The sequence below is a fragment of the Rhinolophus sinicus genome, linkage group LG11 (assembly GCF_036562045.2).
Source record: "Rhinolophus sinicus isolate RSC01 linkage group LG11, ASM3656204v1, whole genome shotgun sequence".
NCBI classification, from domain to species: Eukaryota; Metazoa; Chordata; class Mammalia; order Chiroptera; family Rhinolophidae; genus Rhinolophus; species Rhinolophus sinicus.
This window is the reverse complement of record NC_133760.1, coordinates 58,123,162-58,143,671: the sequence shown is the minus strand read 5'-3', so window position 1 is coordinate 58,143,671 and position 20,510 is coordinate 58,123,162. Positions and strand designations below refer to the sequence as shown.

Here is a 20,510-nt window from a genome sequence, read left to right as displayed (position 1 = left end):
GTTCTTTCCCCAGTCTAGGGACACAACTGCATATTTAGATCATTGGTTTTTGTCACTATAGTCAGAACATTCTCTTCCTCAGCTATTTCTACAGAAATATTGATACACTGTTACCAACCAACACCATTTTCCAAGACTTATTACTGGAGACCAGAACATTCTAATCTTGTAACCTGTCACAGTTTCCAAAATTATAGCTCACTAGTAATATTTCTAAAGGTTTCCTCGTTGAAGTTGTCTTCATTATAAGGGTAACATATTCTCATTAAAGAAAAACATTTTAAAATTAGAAAATTAGGGAAACCATAACCACTTTTAATATTTTTGCTCTATTGCTTTTTTTTTCATATTCCTTAAGACAGTTATTCATTTTTTATATTGCTGGAAACATACTGCATATTTAATTTATGAATCCCATTTCTTTGCACTTAACATACGAGTATGACAGAAATATGGAGCTATCACCGTGAGCGAGGTACTGTTACTCTCTCCGTTTGACAGATGATAAAATGTTAAGTCACTTGCCTGAGTTTGTACAACTACTAAGTACAGGAGTGGAGATTTGAATCCACATCGATCTGACTGGAGAACCTGATCCTGTCCACTCTCCTTTGCTTTGAGCCTTTCTCATCACAGCCATGGGAACTCTCAGGGCTATGCGCTCTCTGGGTTGGCACAGAAAAAACCAACTGGTAGGCTTCACACTTCTTCGCCTATGGTAGAAGAAGACCTCGATTCACCCAGGTTCTCTGGTTTTTGTCACCTCCTGACCCTCACCTCTAAACACCCTCTTCCACGTGCACGTCTCCACATTAAACTGGGGTGAATTATTCCCTCAGCTACTACCTTTCATACTGCGCAGAAAAGTCGTGTCATCCTGGTCAGTAACTGTGATCCCCTTGGGACGTTTTCTGACTCTATTAAGATTACATGGTGCAGTTGAAGTAACGAGTGGCTACGTATTCTTTTTCCTTGCTTGCAGATACCTATGAAAATGGCAACTACTTCTTGGCAAAATTTACAGCAGCTCAGGTAAGACATTTTCACTGAAATTTATAAATCCTCTTTCAGCTAGCTACAGGTGAAACATTATCAGTTAACTGCATAAATACCGGGGGTGCCAAAAAAATGTATACACATGACTTGTATTCATCTTTTGTGAACAGTATATAGTAAGTATTACAATTTTAATACAGTTTTTTCCTTTCTTAAAATGTGTATACATTTTTATACCCTCTGTATAATATCCCACATCTTAATAGGAAGACTTTCCTGCTTTTATAACTCAGGTCTGTTGACATCAAAATAAGTAAGAAACACCCCTTATTTTGACAGTTATCTAGTGTACCATTCTATAAAGTGAAACTTGTAATTCATACAATGCTGGGGGGAAAATGAGTCCTTCAATGTATAACATTTCAGGGATGAGAAAGCATCTTTCTGGCTGGTAAAATTTGGAAGGCTAAATGCTAGATCAGCTGTCTTTTGCATAACAGTAGTGCCTACCAAACAACCACAAACTTTCAGCGGCACGTAACAATAAATACGTATTTACCTCACCAGTTTGCGGTGTTCAGATGATATGGGCTGGTCTTGGCTGATCTTGGCTGGCTCACAGACGTCTGCAATCAGTCATGGATCTCTTAGTCTGAGCCTGTCTGTACTCACTCACATACCTGAGGGCTCAACTGGCTGTTAGGTGGTCTCACGTGGATATATGGGCAGCTCTGGGCGTGACTTTTTCATGACTATGGAAATGGGGGAAAAATAGAAGTGGAAATGCCTGCGTACTTTTTAAAATCTCCATTTGCCTCATATCCCATTAACAAGGCAAAGTGACATGGCCAAGCCCAGACCCAAAGGTGGGATAAGATGTCCCATCTAGAGAGGGAAGGCCTTGAGAAATGACTTGGAAGGGGATACGGAGATGGAGGGTTGAGTAATTGGAGACAGCGATGTAATCCACCCCCCATGCACGTTTAGTGATCCCACGGAGAACCTATATAATTCTAATTAGAATCTGCTTCTCAATAATTCTTCCTGTTGATGTGAACTAAGGATTAGTATAACACAAATCTAGTCATCTTTTATCCATAACAGTGCTTCAAGTGTTTGAAGATGTCTATCATATGTCCCTCCTATTTTCCCTTCCTGGAATTATACGCCTCCGGGCTAACCTCATGCTTCCTCTATCGTGTGCTTACACTGGTTTCCAGATCTGATGATTCTGGTTGATGTAGAATTAGTGTAGATTTCTCTTAAAATATGGTGCGCGGGATAGAGAGGATATTTCAGAGCTGCCCTTTTCAGTATGATAGCCACAGCAATACTTGATATCCTCAAATTTATTGTAGCAGGTACTCAGAAAGTATGTCTTCATGATGTGTTTAATTAAGAATAAAACAGCAAACCAGGACAATTGTAATTTGAGGTTTCATAACAATTTAACGTAGAATGTAGTTTATCAACAGATGTTATGTATTTTTTCTCCTTATACATCCTTTATAGAACACACTGCAAATCCAGACCATACACAATAAGTATTTGAGTGACTCAAATCCACTGAAAGTTGGGTATATTAAAATCTGGGGACTACTCTCTCCTTATGTGACACGAGTCATCGTTACCTATGACAACATGCAAATCACGGACGTGTATTTCGAAAATGACCCCAACAAACAGGTATGTCTCAGGAGAATGTTATTATATCATAAGTTAATTTTATTGTCCTGCAAAGTTATCACCACTGCTACTATCATTCTTATATTTACTTGTATTTGAGAGGCTGTAGATATGTGCAATAGTTATGCTCCTGAAAAGCTGAGAGTGTTGAATCGTATTGTAAAATGCACAACATCAGTGGCCCTGCCAGGGCAGCCCAGGGGTTAGCAATCAATGGTCTGATGAAATCCTTTCCACGTATTTCCCCAAAGAAATTGTGCTTTGTCTTAGGGTTGGTCTCCCCGCCTAGCATAACAACTCTTATTTACATCTGTGGCAGAGGCTCACATGACAAAGGAAAGAGTGATCCCATAAATGTGTTGTTGGAGTTTTCCCCCTACTTCCTGAAATTACCCATATCCCTGGTCAAATAGACACATCTATTTAGGTTGGTGAAAATTGGCAGTAAACTGTGGTCATCATCAAAATGAATGTGTCCCACCTGTGATGTGAAAGAAACTGTTTTGGTTAACAACACAGTGACATAAACAGGAGAGTCTACTAGACTCTGTAGTAGAGTCTGCATTAGTTGCCAGAGCCAACTAATCTGAAGATGCATCGCCAGTAGAGTTACCAAGAGTAACCCCGGAGGGAAAAGTATCCCACTTTGAGACATTAGATCCAACATAAATATGGATCCAGTAACCCATAGGGGGTGATTTAGGAAAGTGAAAATAGAAAAGTATAGTTTCTGTTTTCTAAAAGGGGAAAAGCATACCCTGCTAGCAGCTGGATTTTGGAAAATGACCCTCTGAACGCTCAGAAAATTCTTTTTCTGTAGGCTTTTCAAGTTCTCTATTTCAAAACATTTTCCCTGAACTATTGCGTTCAAAACCACCCTTTGCAAGTAAATACTTCTTCCAGTTAAGACTGATAGAGAAAGGCTTTGAACACCTTCTCTTTGGGAAACTTTGTAGCATATCAGATGCCTATTTGTTTTGTGCTGGTCTCAGCCTGTCAATAACCAAGGTTATTGACAAGCTCTTGTGGTTCTTATTATGATTGCAAGACACCCTTCTGCAATAACCATCAGAAAACTTTAAAAAGACACACGTTTCTAAGGTATAAGGCCTGGAAATTACACAACACACCTGGGGCCACACAGTGAAATCGGGGAAGGAGTGGAGGGGAGGCAGAGGGGGGGGAGGGGGAAGGGGGAAGAGGAAAGAGGGAAGAGGGAAGAGGGAAGGGAAAAGGGAAGAGAAAAGAGAGAGAGGGAGAGAGAGAGAGAGAGAGAGAGAGGAGAGAGAGAGAGAGGGAGAGAGAGAAAGGCAGTACACAAGGCCCTGGGGTTCTGTTATTGGGGTCGAGGTTGTGGTGTCTAGGGCTCAGTCTTATTAGTGAATTTAAAATATAAGGGTGGGAATTTAAAGCACAGGAAGAGGAAACAAACAAGTAACCCAAATAGTCAGTTTTTGAAATCACCTAAGATCTCTAAAACAAGGAGCCTCAATGGGCTTGAAATGGATGCCTCTTTGCAATAGACACCTCTGGCAATCGAAGCTTAGGTCAGGTACTTGCATTTCTATATATGTATTAAGTCAGGTACTTGCATTATTACATATATACATATATATATAACATTACTATGTGCCTGACATTATACCAGGTATTGGGGATGGTGAAAGCATGAAACCAGCCTGCCCTCAGAAAGGTTAAAATCTAGTGCAGAGCAAAGAGATTTTTATGAACACTAGTTTTAATCAAAGCTGCAAATCCTTGCAAGCAGTGTGGTTCTGACTAAATGAAGTAAAAGAATCATTTCAGCACAGGGATTGTGCACACAGCACATCTCTTTGCATCTGTCTGGAATCAATGTGACCTGAAAAGGAATGTTTGTATCCTTCCATTACTCACTGGGAAAAGAATAAATGCGTCATTTTTTTGTTAAATGTGAGGTAAATGTGATGTTTAAGAAGTTCTAAAATACCAATTTTATCTCTTCTTTTCTGGCAGACACTAACTATACAATTGACTAACAAGATTATCAGCCTGGAAAAGTTAAGTGAGGTTACATGGATTTACGGTGGTCCTGCAATTTCTACTACACTTATGACGAGTTCGCTACCGCCTCCTACAACTTCTACATTTACTACCACTTCTGAGACTAATACCGCTAGTTCTACTACTATAAGTCCTACCATTGCCAGCACTAGTACTGCCTTTCCATTCACAACCACTCCATTCTCAACAAGCGCTACAGGAGTTACACTTAGTACGACTGTTTCTGAGACCACTACCCCTTTCCCTACAAGTACCACTAATGTTAGCACTAGTACTGCCTTTCCATTCACAACCACTCCATTCTCAACAAGCGCTACAGGAGTTACACTTAGTACGACTGTTTCTGAGACCACTACCCCTTTCCTTACAAGTACCACTAATGTTAGCACTAGTACTGCCTTTCCATTCACAACCACTCCATTCTCAACAAGCGCTACAGGAGTTACACTTAGTACGACTGTTTCTGAGACCACTACCCCTTTCCCTACAAGTACCACTAATGTTAGCACTAGTACTGCCTTTCCATTCACAACCACTCCATTCTCAACAAGCGCTACAGGAGTTACAGTTAGTACGACTGTTTCTGAGACCACTACCCCTTTCCTTACAAGTACCACTAATGTTAGCACTAGTACTGCCTTTCCATTCACAACCACTCCATTCTCAACAAGTGCTACAGGAGTTACACTTAGTACGACTGTTTCTGAGACCACTACCCCTTTCCTTACAGGTACCACTAATGTTAGCACTAGTACTGCCTTTCCATTCACAACCACTCCATTCTCAACAAGCGCTACAGGAGTTACAGTTAGTACGACTGTTTCTGAGACCACTACCCGTTTCCCTACAAGTACCACTAATGTTAGCACTAGTACTGCCTTTCCATTCACAACCACTCCATTCTCAACAAGCGCTACAGGAGTTACAGTTAGTACGACTGTTTCTGAGACCACTACCGCTTTCCCTACAAGTACCACTAATGTTAGCACTAGTACTGCCTTTCCATTCACAACCACTCCATTCTCAACAAGTGCTACAGGAATTACAGTTAGTACGACTGTTTCTGAGACCACTACCCCTTTCCCTACAGGTACCACTAATGTTAGCACTAGTACTGCCTTTCCATTCACAACCACTCCATTCTCAACAAGCGCTACAGGAGTTACAGTTAGTACGACTGTTTCTGAGACCACTACCCCTTTCCTTACAAGTACCACTAATGTTAGCACTAGTACTGCCTTTCCATTCACAACCACTCCATTCTCAACAAGTGCTACAGGAGTTACACTTAGTACGACTGTTTCTGAGACCACTACCCCTTTCCTTACAAGTACCACTAATGTTAGCACTAGTACTGCCTTTCCATTCACAACCACTCCATTCTCAACAAGCGCTACAGGAGTTACACTTAGTACGACTGTTTCTGAGACCACTACCCCTTTCCCTACAAGTACCACTAATGTTAGCACTAGTACTGCCTTTCCATTCACAACCACTCCATTCTCAACAAGTGCTACAGGAGTTACAGTTAGTACGACTGTTTCTGAGACCACTACCCCTTTCCCTACAAGTACCACTAATGTTAGCACTAGTACTGCCTTTCCATTCACAACCACTCCATTCTCAACAAGCGCTACAGGAGTTACACTTAGTACGACTGTTTCTGAGACCACTACCCCTTTCCCTACAAGTACCACTAATGTTAGCACTAGTACTGCCTTTCCATTCACAACCACTCCATTCTCAACAAGTGCTACAGGAGTTACAGTTAGTACGACTGTTTCTGAGACCACTACCCCTTTCCCTACAAGTACCACTAATGTTAGCACTAGTACTGCCTTTCCATTCGCAACCACTCCATTCTCAACAAGCGCTACAGGAGTTACACTTAGTACGACTGTTTCTGAGACCACTACCCCTTTCCCTACAAGTACCACTAATGTTAGCACTAGTACTGCCTTTCCTATGACAACCATTCCATTCCCGACAAGTGCTATAGGAGTTACACCGACTACTACTGTTCCTAATATTACGACTCCTTCCCATACAAATTCTACTTCTGGTAGCACTTATGCTACTCTTCCTATCACAACCTCTCTTGTGCCAACAACTGTGACTGACACTAGCACTGCTACTGCTGTTCTTATAACCACCACTCTTTTCCCAGCAGAAGGTGAGACTAATAGCACTGCTAATACTGTTCCAGGTACAACTCCTTCTCTTGCAAACAGCCTCACTACCGGCAGCACAACTGATCCCTTTAACTCCACATATACTACGTTTGCTGTAACAAGTGGTACAGGCACACCAGTCTCTACTACCCAAGGCCCTATGCCATTTCCCACTACTGCCACAGGCACCACACAGCTGACTACCACCCGCTCTGCTACTACTGCGACACAGGCCCTAAACCACACAACATTAATCTCCACTAATTTTCCTAACCCAGGCACCATCAACACTACTTTGGCAGGCACTGCATCCACTAGCATGGATCCAGTTACTACAAATGTTTTAAATATTACCACTGCAGGAAACACAAAAACAACTACAAGCATCACTACAGTTTCTACGATTACAAATGCTACTTCTATGCAAATGACTACTCAGGTCATTGCAACTCTACGTCCTATAGGGACTTCTGGTGCCACCACCACAGATAATGTATCTCCAGCGGCACCTACTGGAATCATTACCACTATGTATCCTCCAGATATCCCTACTCATGCTTTAAATACCACATCCATGAGCACTGAAAGCACCACGAATGCAAATATTACTAATATGGTAACTGGTGTTACTAACATAAGTACTCCCACTAGACACAGTCCAACAACTGTTGATGTTAACGTTACAACTATTCCTGTTGTGAATACTGTTTCTACTACTCCAGACACAATAATTTCCAGTACTGAAGACTTTACCACTCCCTCACATATAAAAACTACAGAAATTGAACCTACTCCTGAAGTAACTAGGAATGCCACAACTGCATATCCTACCACCAATATCACTACAAGTATTTTCAGCACAAAAACTACAAAGTCCTTGACTACTTCTGACACAGTCCTTACAAACACTTACATTCCTAGTACCACAGCGAATCCCACCCCCAATACTACAAGGACTAGAGGGCATGTTGTAAATATTACTGATGTGGATGGCACCAGCCGTGTTCCAGGTGGAACGACACATACTTCTCTTCCAAATACCACCACAGAATCAAACACATTAACGTCTGCTCTTCTAGCGACCGCTACTCACCATATGGTAACAAATTCTACAGCCAATTATTTACCTATGATTGCAACTAATGCTACCACAGATACTACAAGTATTACCATGCATGCTTTAAGTACTACCACTCCTGACAGAACAATAGATGCTTCTGCTACTGCGTCTACTTCTATTGCAAATACCACAAGTACTGCTCCCTGATTACTACTCGAGGCAGGATAATTACTACAGACGTCCCTTTAAAACAACATTACAGATGCAGAAAATCAATTAACAGGTACACGATCCTATGCTACATAAGTTTTCACAAATATTATATTAGTCCTAGCTTTTGCAGATATGGCTACTCCAAGCCCTGTGGACATTGAAGATGCATCTAGACATGCATCTATTACTGAGTTTGTGGATACTTCTTTTGGAACCAAAAGCTATACTACTATTTTTTTAATTATAACTCTTAAGCCCCATCATTAAGCTTTAGATATTTTATACATCCTAGCTACAGACTTCACAGATGATTTGGTATCTCCGATAATAATACCACATTAGGGTCTGTGAATACTATTGCTTTAGATGTAGTCACTGAAATAACCCAACCTGTTCTTGAGTCACAGAACATAATAACATTAACTGAGAGTACTAGTGGTACCCAGCACTCCTATACCTGCTGTAGCAATCGTTATTAATATTACAGTACATTATCTCATTGCTAATGCTAAGAATCACACTTTATTTTCCTATGGACTTTTCCAAATGCTATGACTACCAATACAGTAACTTGCTATTATACATATTGAAAGTATTATTGCTTGCTTCTAAAGAGATCCTAGCTATAGTTATAGATGTGAAAAATGCTACCATTGTAGATCTCCTACACAGTTTGACTCCAGGGATTGAAATAATTAAGTTAGGAACATTACAGGTTTCTTTCACTATCATAGAAAATACAAATATGATAGTAGATGTTAAAAACACAACTTTCCAAACTTTGCAACCTTTACTTTGCAACCAAACTTTGCAACATTACTGCCATAGGTACTACTGATACTCTTTCTACAGATTTGATCAGTATATCTATTTATAGACATTAAAAGTACTTGCAGGAAATTACAATTAATCTTACTTGTGAGACAGTCATAGGCCCTTGCTGTTAGCACTAATGGCCGAATTCACTTACAAGGTTTTGTTTCTTCTACAGACCAGAAATCACCCAGACGGAGATGAATATGTAAAGCTGTAGTGTAGGGGACAGTCTTTTCCCTGAAATCAGAGTTCATAACCTTATTTGCTTTTCCTTTTATCTACCAGCTTTTCCTTTAATATTTTACTGCCCAGTCTCTTCTTCAGTGTGTTAGGACTTTCTGCATGTTCTTGATCTTTCACATCCAAATGCACCATTTATCTTTAATCTGACTTTCTTAGATCCCCCGGACCCCCATGCATAGACTTACGATCATAACCAAATATAGGCAGTTGAGTGCTCGGGAAGGCTCAACTCTAGGACAGTATTCTCAACATGGAGTTTGGGAACCCATGGGAGGGCCCCAAACTCTTTCTGGGCTCCACAGGGTTAAATCTGTTTTCATAATACTATGTTGTTATTTGCCCTTTTCACTCTCATTCTCTCCTTATGATGCAGTAGCATTTTCTAGAGTCTCTATGCTGTGTGGTGTCACAACAGATGAACACAAAGACAAAGACAAGAATCTATCTTCTATTAAAGCCACACATTAAGCAGATTTACAAAATATAAAATAATGTCTATCTTTTCACTAATTCTTTTGCTTTGGAAAATAATAGCTTTTCATAAAAATATATTATTTTTGTTAACATGTAGTTGATATATTGTTATTTTTAATGAATGAAAAAATAAATGTTTTACAAACTAGTTTATAAATGACTCCACTTTAATTTCTCACACACTAAATATGAGTAGGCATAACCTACCTAAACCCATGGGGTCTTCACTAAACTTGAATGTAAAGGGGTCCTGAAACCAAAAGGTTTGGGGATCACTTCCCCCAGGTATATATACTGTGAACTTTCCCAGCATGTAGCAGCTCCAGCATCTGTGGCTTATGGTTCTGACTACACAGGAATGTCTGCCCCCCACTGTGAACACACTTGCACAGCCTTCTGACCTACTTCCACGCTGTACTGTTACTGGAGGGCTTGATGACGTTCTACGTGAGGGAAACAGATCATCAGTTAGCTGTGTTTGCCGTTTGGAATCTGCCCACAAGTAGCAATCCTCTGAACAAAGTTGATAGACCTTATACCAAAGTATACCTTGCACCATAGTACCTCTTGACCTTCCAACAAAACTCCTAATTCTAAACTGTACAATGGACTTGATCATAGACTCCCTCACTTGTCTTTACTGAGAGAGTTTCAGGATACTTGCCTTGCTGACACCACAAACCCTGATATGGTACGAAGTGCTCTGGGTCCGAGGCACATGGAATGCTTCTGCCAGCCCCTCACAAGAGCAGACTAGTTGACCAAAGGTTTCACGTGAAACACTTGGTGTTTGGAAAACTGAGGATGCGTTCAAGCAACCATAGTTCTGTAGTTACTGAAATTCAATCCTTTGTGTATATAAATCAAAGGTAATTTAAGTATGGGATTGCATACTCCTGAAAAACAGCAACAACAACACAACAGAAAAAAAGAAAGAAAATCTGGACTTAACTTCAGACATTTGAGGAAGTTTCAGAATTGAAACTCAAAAGTCTAAGCACAAGATACGGTCCTGGAACCAGGCAGAAAACCTGGAGACAGAAGAGGTTGAAGCAAATATCACGGTGCTGTTTCTGCGTCCTAAGCTCAGCTGGTTCCTGTGCTGCCATCAGACCCTCATACATACAGGTGACTCCATGGGACCAGTTGTCAGAGCACCGCCTGCTACCAGGTTGGCGCAGGAGCTACAGGTTCGGATGGTCATTCCTGTCCTTGCCTTGCCTCAGTTTCCTCATCCATAACATGGAGTAAACATCGGAACTGCAATGTACGTGGAAATGCACTTTTAGTCTGTGCAATAATAAAGGTTTATTATTACTATTATTATTACGTAATTCCCTGAGTGTTCTTATGTCTATTTGAACTTCTTCCTTCTTCTTCCCCTTGGGTTTCCTGATAGCAGAGCACATTTTCCTTAGTGCTGGTGCTTTGTAATAAGGCTGCTCTGAGTCTCTTTTCTTCACCCTGAATTTTGTCAAGGAAAGCTGTTCTTTAGAATGTCACTAGTGTGTCTCAAACGATGCTTCTGGGGAAAAGGTTGGTTTTTGTCTTGTTTGTTTTGCTTTGTTTTGTTTTTAGATTCCACATGTAAGTGAAATACTATGGTATTTGTCTTTCTCTGCCTGACTTATTTCACTTAGTGTAATGCCCTCTAGATCTACCCATGTTGTCGCAAATGGCAAAATTTCCTTCCTTTTGATCGGTGCATAATATTCCATTATATATACCAGGGGTGCCAAAAAATGTGCATATTTTAAGAGAGGTTATCTACGTGTTACTTTTTGAAGTTGAATTACGGTAGCAATGTGTAGTATGATGTTCGCTCAAAAGATGGTGTTAATCAAATGAATGCTAGTGTCATTCATTGTATTATCATTTTAATACAGTTTTTTCCTTTCTTAAAATGTGTATACACTTTTTTTGGCACCCTCTGAATGTATGTGTGTGTGTGTATAATATATATAATACGTAATATATATATATATATATCACATCTTCTTTATCCGTCATCTATAAATGAACACCTAGGTTACTTGCATATCTTGGCTATTGTAGATAATGCTGCACATGTTACTTTTTAGATGTCTTTTTTATTTAAAATATTCCTTCCATTTTTCATACTGTCTCTGTACAGATCCTGCGCTATGGTTTTCAAATTAACATGTTTGTTTTGAAATAAGCTTGGAGGAAAGTTGCAAGGATACGACAAAGAATTCCAGTATACTCATCACCCAGATTTTCCAAATATGATCCATAAACTATCACGTATTCACCGTATTCACTTTCTCTATCGCTCTATTTCTTTCCCTCTCTCACACACGTAATTTAAGAGTTTGTAGACGTCAAGATCACAAAATGCTTTAGTGTCTATTTCCTAAAATACAAGACGCCATGCTTACATAACCACAATATAACCGGCCAAAGAAGGAAATTAAGGTTCGTACAATCCCGCCATCTCATGCACAGACACCAGATTTCACCAGTCACCCCAACTGTGTTCTTTACAGAAAGGACAATAGCAACAAACAAGAATTGGACCCACGAGCACGCATTGCATGTTGCGTTTCGTTGTTTAATTAGACTTTTGTTTGTTCTTTTAGTCTGCTCTGGAACTATTCTTCAGCCCCTCTTTTTCTTCCATGATTTTGACATTTTGAAGATGGCAAGCCAGCTATTTGTAGACGATCCCTCATTTTGGATCCAGATTTTGTCAGATAATACATGGTCCCACCAATGCTTCTAAAGCTTTAAGGCGTGAATGGAATAGATGGTCTTAGAAAAGCCTGTATAGAGTACGTGCAATGCCCAGACCTGCAGCGTCAGGGCCTGGGTCGTGGGAAGGGGCACGAATGGGGGCCTTTTGGGGAGCCAAAACAGAGGGGAGTTTCTGTGTTTGATGATGAAGGGAGGGGCCTTGGGATGTGACATGAGGAGACAGTTTCAAACTCTAGCCTGCAGGGTGGCAAGGAGCCAAGAGAGGGCCCCCTGCCCGAACAAGAGGGCAGCCAGGGAGAGGCACCTCAAGGTAGCCGTGCCAGAGCCCGAGAGGGCCGCTGGTGCAGCCCTGGAGCCTGCAGGGGTTTTGTCCTGCGGTTCCACTTTGCCTCCGGAGGACTCCAAGCAGGGCCCCCGAGGAGAAGGGATGATTTCCGGAATCCAGCCTGTCGTGTTTTCCACTGTCTCCTGCAGGAGAAGGAAAACAGTGGGAGAATGGTAGAAGCCTCTCTACCTTGTTTCTGTTCCTCAGACCCTAGTTGGTGATCCCCAGTCCTTGCAGCCTCACAGGCTAATGGGAGACCCCAATCACCGCCCCCCAACCCGGAGCTGCATCAGCCCAACTCTCTGCTTCCCCAGCCGCCCCTTCCCTGCCCCAGTGTTCCTCCGACTGTCATTCACCTCCCTCATTCTTCTCTGTTCCTGCCTCTACCCAACACTGTCTCATACCCGTCCATCCCAACACCGCGAGGCTGGTGTCTCCTGGGACACTCACATCAATGGTCTTTATTATCACCATCTGCTGGGCCTCCTTGCAGGCTTTCTCTGCCTTCTTAATGCTCTCCGGGGTCCACTCGACATTGTTCATGGCCATCACGCCCTCCATGGCACTGCCGTGGGTGGGGAGGGACAACAGACAGTAGTTTAGGGTCACCTGAAACCTTTGACAAAACATGTATAAAATACCCTCACTTTTACTAGCATCAGTTCTACGTTGCCATAAACCAATAAGGAAAGTCTTACAATGCAGTGAGACCATCATGAGTCTGGCAGGAGGAGAAATACCATAAGAACCCAAAGATGAGAATTTTTAAAGTGAGAAAGAGAATCTTCGGACTCTTTAAGAAGTGGTTTTTAACTTGGGGGTCCATGAAGTCCCAAGATGTTGAGAGAGTGACTTCACCTATAAGTGCCCTGAAATTGTATGTGGAATGGATGTGTCTGCACAGATGTGCATTTCTCTTGGAAAGGAGTTTCAGAGCTATCATCGGCGTCTCAGAGGGACCCTTACCCCCACATAATTAAGGGTCACTACTTGAAAGAAAACACAGTCTTTGACTGGGTCAGGTAGCGCAGGAGAAAAAAACAGACAAAGAGTTTATCCATAAGTGACCTAACTTGTAGAGGTCACACTTGAGGGTCTTATTGTCCAAGGATGACTCACTCTGATGCCTCCTCCCCCAGCTCATGGGCCACGTAGATGATGTCCGGGTACCCCATGCAGCTGGAGATGTTGTTTCGAGGATAGTAGAAGAGGAAGATGAGGCACATCTCATTCATGGTGCTGGGACCCCCCTGGAGAAGAAGAGAGAGAGAGAGAGATGGAGAGACAACGATACAAAGGCTTGCAGAGAGGGGGACAGCACAGGCAGAAACGGTGTAGGTGGTCATTGATGCTCTTCTCCTTTTCCTGTATCCTATAGCCAGCTCACTGATTGTTACTCACCACTCGTTACCACACCTCTTCCTTCTCCTCCTCTATTTCCAATCAGTGGTCAACTCTGGATATTGTTTGTAAAGAAAATAATCCCACATATCTGCCCTGTCCTCTACATTTCCACTGCTACTGTCCTGGTTTGAGAAGATGCAACAAGATACTGAGTTTCCTAAAATAAAGCCACTCCCTCTTGAGCTTCTCCAGAATTCCCCATCTCTACATCTCTAAAGCAGGACCTACTCAAATATGTCACGTATTCTCTCCACTGTAATAGGACCTTATGGCTTTCCCCTGTGAATTTCCCTCGTGCAAGATCCCCATTCGTCTTTTATGGCATATGTCACTTTCTACCTTGTGTTTTAATCATTTGCGTGGTTGTATTTTCTTTCTTAATAGCAAGCAACCCATTTTGAATCCTGCAAACACAGAGCCAGACACACAAAATGGGTGGCGTTCTTTGTGACCACAGCCACAATAGCTACCTTGTAGCATCTATTATACTACAAGTCAGGCACTGATGTAGGGTTGTACACGTATTAATGAACTCTCACAACAATCTCATGCTATAGATAGTATCATTGATTGTCTTATGAATTAGGAAACTGAGACAAAGAGGTTGGATAACTTGTCGAAGGCTAGAAAGCTAGCGATGATTGTGTTGGCATGGAAACCCAAGCAGTGAGGCCATGCTCTTAGTCGCAATAACATGCTATCTTTTCATGGTCTTAGCAGGTCATTGACAGAGAAAGTAGGGAATCCTGTATTCATCTTATTATCACTGGGGTGTGAGAACGTGGAAAGCCCATGTGAACAGGCAGCACCATTGGAAAAAGGAGGATGCTTCAGCTAGAATAATCGGAGTCACTTGATAGCCAACGCCAGGGATGGGGCTCTATTCTGAGGCTATTGCCATGGTGACCGTGGTGAGGAGAGAGGTACTTACAAAAGTCAAGGAGTCGCGGTCTAGTGTCTGGTAGTGACACTCTATCAGCAGCTCATCTCCCTATTCAGAGTGAAACACGAAGGCTGAGAGTAAGACACGGAGGGCCTGGCCCAGTCTTAGAAGTCTCCTGGCTAATACAAATGAACCCTGAGCCTGCCAGGCCCCCGACTCCAGCCATGCCTCCCCCCAGGCTCCCACCGGCTTGATCGCCACTCGATGGGGTAAATCTCGAGTTTCCTGCAGATTGAAATCGTAGGAATCATCTTTGCAAATTGTTCGGAGTTGTGTTCCATTTCTAGAGGGAGAGACAGGGAGGGGGCGGGACTAAGAAGAGGATGAAGTGGGGAGGGTGTGTGGGGTCCTTTTGTGGGTACAGATTGTCCATAAAACAGTAAAGCTCCTCCTTCCATCGTCTTCCTCCCATCATCTCTACTCTATGGATGTTCCAGCTCCTTCTTACTCCCAACCAAGTATAACCTCATGCTGCAGAATACATAACTACTTCTAACCTTTCTTCCCACGTGCACAAGGGAAAGCTTCAAAGCCATGGCTCCTTCCCTTACCTGTACTGCACAGCCCGCAGAGCCCGCCCAGCCAGGTGGGTGTGGAGCAGGTAGCCATATACCTGTAGGTCAGGCACCGGGGTCCCATTCATCTGTGACAGGAACGAAGTGCATGAGGTTTGGTAAGACTCTCATCTTGCCCCGCTCCTTGGTTTTCCTCCCTTAATATTTGACCCTTCTCCTTATGACTAACACAGACCTCTTTAACCTCCTGGCCCGTCTTCCTGCCCCACTCCCCTCGGCCCCAACGCCCTGACTCCTTCTCTCTGTTGCATGATCCAGGGTAGTGATTTCTCTGAACCCCAAGCTGCGGTCATTGTCCAAGCCTGGGGCTCAGGCTGTGTGCGCTTGTGGATCAGACCAGCTCTGTGATGGGGAACCGGGACCCTCAGGCACGGCGTGTCCCCCAGCTTCACCTCTTCAAACTTGTCCGTCTTACACAACCCATAGGACCTGAATGACTCAGCGCCCGGGGGGATGAAGTGGATGGGGAACGTGAAGAAGCCCAGCTGCAGGACCCCCATGTCGTATTTGCGTAGCCGTGCAGTGTAGTACACGCGGATCCCCGAGGAGTCGTACAGACCTGGTGCAGAAAGGTGGGTGAGCAGGCCGGCGAGGTGGGAAAGAGGCCCAGGAAGGCTGGGGCAGGATGTGAGCAAAAGCGCTCAGCATGCGTCCCGCAGCACCTTCCCAGGACATCAGCGCCCTAGGTGCTTACCGGGAAGGTTGTGAAAATTGCTGTAATGAATCTCCAGACGGATCCACTGGGGGTCCAGGGGTGTCCCAATAGAGATGCCCACGTCATCTGGAAACTGGTAACTCTAGTGGATGGAGGGGGATTTGGCAGCAAGAAGAGCTGGGAACTAGGGACAGAGACTCATCCCGGCCCCCCAGCAGGCCAGCCATCCCAGTTCCCGACAACATGTGCCACCTCAGACACCCATTTCCCTCATCACGGGACTCACTGTGCCCCCGACAGCCCAGCCCACGATGATCTGCGAGCAGAGGGAGAAGGCGGGGTCAGCCCCGTAGCAGTCGCTGATGCCCGTGGGGAGGACACTGGCATTGCCACAGGCGTACAGGATGATGTGATGCACCATGGTCTCGTTGCGGGTGACCACCTTGGGCTCAAACTGCGAGGGGGAAGGAGGGCGGGGCACGACTCAGAGCTCTGTCAGGTCCGGATCCCCCATTCCGTTCCCCAAAGAAAACCACTCCCATTCCCCACTTCTCTCTGTCTGTCCTTCTTTTCCATTTTCTCCGTTTTTCTTCCCCAACCTATCATCCCCCCCCACTGACTCTGTCTGACTCCTCTCTCAGCCCCCCCTTTTAAACCCCTCCCCTCAGAACACACACTAAATCCCGAGGTTTCTGCCTTTCCCTTAATAACCTCATCCGTCCATGACATCTGAGCATGTAACCGCTCCTTACTGGATGCTCTCTAAAGAAAAAAATGGCTTCCACGCATGTGCCACGTATTGTAAGGTCACCATTTTATTTATGACACCACAATTGAAATCACTCAAGTGTGTAGTCAGCTGACCGAGTCAGTTCCCTCCAGCCAGACTTTCCCGACCTGACAGTCCGTGGCCACGTCTGTCCCAGCCTGAACCTCCTCCTGAGCTAAGAGCGCAATTCTGGGGCCAAGGTGGGCCTTCTACTGTGTTCTCTGCAAAAACTTATCAATGCATGACCCTTCTTGTGGGGCTCGAATAAAACAGGGCTGGGAGTGATAGTTCTGGGCTCAGGAAATCATGAAACCACCCCCCAAACCTGGCCTGGCCCCCACGTTGGCCCTGCTTCTTCCCTCCCAGCAGTGGTCTGATTGGCACCATTTCCTCAGAGCCCACCATGCCCGCTGCGCTGCTCCAGCGCCTTCACAAGGAACCACCTCCACGTGCACCTTACCTTGTAGATGTGATGCTTCTTGCTAACGATGGGGAGAGGGAGGAAGGTGCAGGCGTACGTGGTGTCATCCTCTGGAATGAGGAACTGGAGAAGGACACACAGAGGCCGAGTTGGTGTGGGAGTGAGACTCCCAGAGAAGCGAGGGGAGGGACAGGCGGGGGACGGCGCTCATATGAAGGCCACGTTGGCCATTCTCAGGGGAGTGAGGGAAGTCAGGGAAGCCTCGGTCCAAGGAGTGTACTGAATATCAGGGGCAAGAGGAGGGTCTGGATTGAGTGGGAAGATGGGGAAGGATGGGATGGAGGGGTCTTACATCCGTGATCTCCAAGTCATGGATGACAGTGTCCTCAGGGACATCGAGGTCATCTGGGTGGATTACTTGTAGCAGGAAGATGGACTTGACAAATGTCCGCTCCCGATCCAGCCTCGGTGTGTCATCCAGGCCGTAGGCAGCCTGTACGCTCATGGTGTCGCTCTGGGGGTGTCATGGGCGCTGAGGTGCCACTGCCGTGGGCAGCCCTTTGCACACACCCACACCCAGGGACCCACCCAACCCCCTGCCCACGTCTACACAGTGGAATGGATAGAACTGCAGACTGGGGGCAGAATTGGTTGAGTTCCAGTTCTGCCTCAGAGGCCAACTTGCTGGAAACGTTGAGGCAGTCCCACCCCTCGCGTATACCCTCTCTATGCCAGTGTCCATGGGAGGGGAGCACTGAGGAGGGTGGGGTGGGCGCTGAGTCAGTGGGAAGCCACCCTGGAGAGGGCTTGTGGATTTCAAGAAGGGCCCCATTGGGGCTGTGCTGGGGAGCTCCTAGGAGGCTCCCCAGAAATCCTGGGAACTGTGACTGGCTGCCTGAGATGCATGATCACTCCAGCATGGGGGTGACTCCCCCTCCCCAGAAGGAAAAGCTGCTCGTGGTCGAATGCTTTTTCTCCCCTCCCCAATTTACCGTGATATCTTGGTCGTGAGGGTCGCAGGAGCGGAAGGGCCTGGAGAAGCGCATGGTGGTGTAGACAGTGTCTTCCGTGAGCTCCAGGAGCTCAGCATCCTGACTGCCATCCTCCTCCAGGGTGTCTTCATCCACCAGGTGCTGATCCTGGGGTCCAGTGAAGGTCCAGGCGTAAGTCCCAGGAGCCCCACGTGGTCATGACTTAGGAGCAACCCGTGTCCCTTTAGCTCCCCAGGTACTAGGTCAGCAGCACCCAGGTCTCTTTATTACACAGTTGGCTCCTAGGACAGTCGCGTCAAGGGTGGATGCTCAGGGCAGAGGGACGGACAGTGTCTGATGGAGTTGCACCACCTGACCCTGCCTTAGTTCTCCCATTTCAAATCTCCTCTCCGTAAACCCTAATATTCCTGTATCCCTAACCCTTGGAAACTCGCTTAGTCTCTGAACTCTATGCTATCCATCCTGTCGTGTGGCTCTTCACATGGACGCTTCCCTATTTAAATGCAATGCAGATGGATGAGCTCGGGAGATGGGTGAGCTGCGTTTTCATCTCTACAGGAGGGCAGTAATCATCCCCCTCACAGTGATGCCGTGAGGTTTAACACGCAAAGAATGTGGAACAATACCCAGGTAATCAAAAGTACATAACAATTGTAAGCTATTATTAATGTGTTCGCTGCCTTTGTTATTAGGCTGTTTTATGTTGGGGTCTACCTGACTGAGCGGCAAGGAAATTGAGGATGGAGACTGTATTTCAAACAGCTGTGACCTGCGTTTAGTGAGCTTTGGGCAAGTACACGGTGCGGGACTCTCCCTCCCTCAGTTAGTGGCTACATCCCTTAGCACCTTAGGGACGTACAGTCGGATAGACCTCGACTGAAACTCTCCCATGGACCATTTCTGCAGGAGAGGTCAGCAGCCAGCAGGTGTTCTGGGCGTGTGCCTGGATGTTTGGGAAAACATGGATCCTTCCTAGCCTCACAGCCATCCTGAACCCCAGCCAGAGACCCGCATCCTTGGAAGAGAGTTGCCCTCAGACTTACCGAGAAATAGACATTGCCGTCCGGCAAGACGCCTCCAACAACCAGGTCACTGCCCACGCTGGTGTAGCGATTTGTGATCCCTAAGCCCACCCAGCCAGCTGTCCGGACCTGCAGCTCAAAAGTGATGACTTCAGCCTCAAGGTCAAAGTCCCAGCGCAGGAAAATGACATTGGAAGGATCTAGGAACCTGGAATAACGCAGGCGAGCTGTGGGGCCGAGGCGCTTGCCTTGGGAGGGGGCCGCCAGGGCCATCAGTAGGAGAAGCCCGAGGAAAACGGCACAGGCCATGGCTCCCTGGGTCTGGAGCATGTCTCCTGCAGGTGAACACTCAAGAAGTATGGACTTATATGTGCCTCTCCCTGTGCCAGGCACCATGCCAGGGGGAGGGACAGACTGGGACTCTTCTGATCTGATTATCCCCTGGGTTCAGAGTGGTGCCACTTACATAACCCTGGAGGTAGGAGGTGTCCAGAGAGGGTGCAGAGCAGATTGCGCTTGCCCTGGAATGGGGACCTGGCATGAAATCAGCGGGAGTAAATTGATCAGACTCTTAAACCCCAACCCCATGCCAGGTCTTGCCAGTGGGGACCCCACAGAATCAAGGGGGTTTAGTTTCCCCCTTTCCTCCCCTCCCTTTCCCCTCCCCTCCCCTCTATTCCCTTCGCCTCCCCTCTCATCTCCTTTCCCTCATGCCCTCCCTCTCTTACCCGCCCTCCCCTCTCCCTCCCCCCATCACTGTATCCTTGTGTGTTCTCACTGAGCACCCTGCCCTCTGGCACGTGTCCCCCACCCCACTTTTTATGGGAATTTTCTACTTTGTCTATATATAAACTGGGTACTAGCAGGGGGTGTGGTAGGACCAGATGTGAACTTGCCTTTCAGCCTCCTGGTCCAGCAGGAAGCAGAGAAGCTGTGGAGAGGGGCTTAGGGGAAGGCCATGATTTCCATCTCCTGGAGGAGTCTGTG

At 45.3% G+C, this 20,510-nt stretch overlaps 2 protein-coding genes across 2 annotated transcripts in view; one reads left to right on the top strand and one right to left on the bottom strand.

The window, feature by feature from the left end:
* The window catches only part of MGAM2 (maltase-glucoamylase 2 (putative)), a 69,636-nt gene extending 59,777 nt beyond the window's left edge, over positions 1–9,859 (top strand). The window contains exons 46-49 of the mRNA XM_074315261.1: positions 983–1,032; positions 2,509–2,682; positions 4,678–5,716; positions 5,894–9,859. Coding sequence (XP_074171362.1) covers positions 983–1,032; positions 2,509–2,682; positions 4,678–5,716; positions 5,894–8,163 — 3,533 coding nt within the window. The 3' untranslated portion in view covers positions 8,164–9,859. The remainder of the gene's footprint in view (positions 1–982; positions 1,033–2,508; positions 2,683–4,677; positions 5,717–5,893) is intronic.
* A 2,783-nt stretch (positions 9,860–12,642) lies between these two features.
* LOC109457170 (putative DBH-like monooxygenase protein 2) lies at positions 12,643–19,883 on the bottom strand. The gene is made up of 13 exons (XM_019749851.2): positions 19,545–19,883; positions 18,502–18,648; positions 17,862–18,023; positions 17,549–17,632; positions 16,606–16,773; positions 16,359–16,461; positions 16,057–16,223; positions 15,641–15,732; positions 15,276–15,372; positions 15,078–15,137; positions 13,862–13,992; positions 13,193–13,307; positions 12,643–12,885 (listed from the first exon to the last, which is right to left on the bottom strand). The coding sequence occupies exons 1-13, from the start codon at positions 19,851–19,853 to the stop codon at positions 12,643–12,645; spliced, it is 1,878 nt and encodes a 625-aa protein (XP_019605410.2). The 5' UTR covers positions 19,854–19,883.
* Between the last annotated feature and the right edge of the window lie 627 nt (positions 19,884–20,510).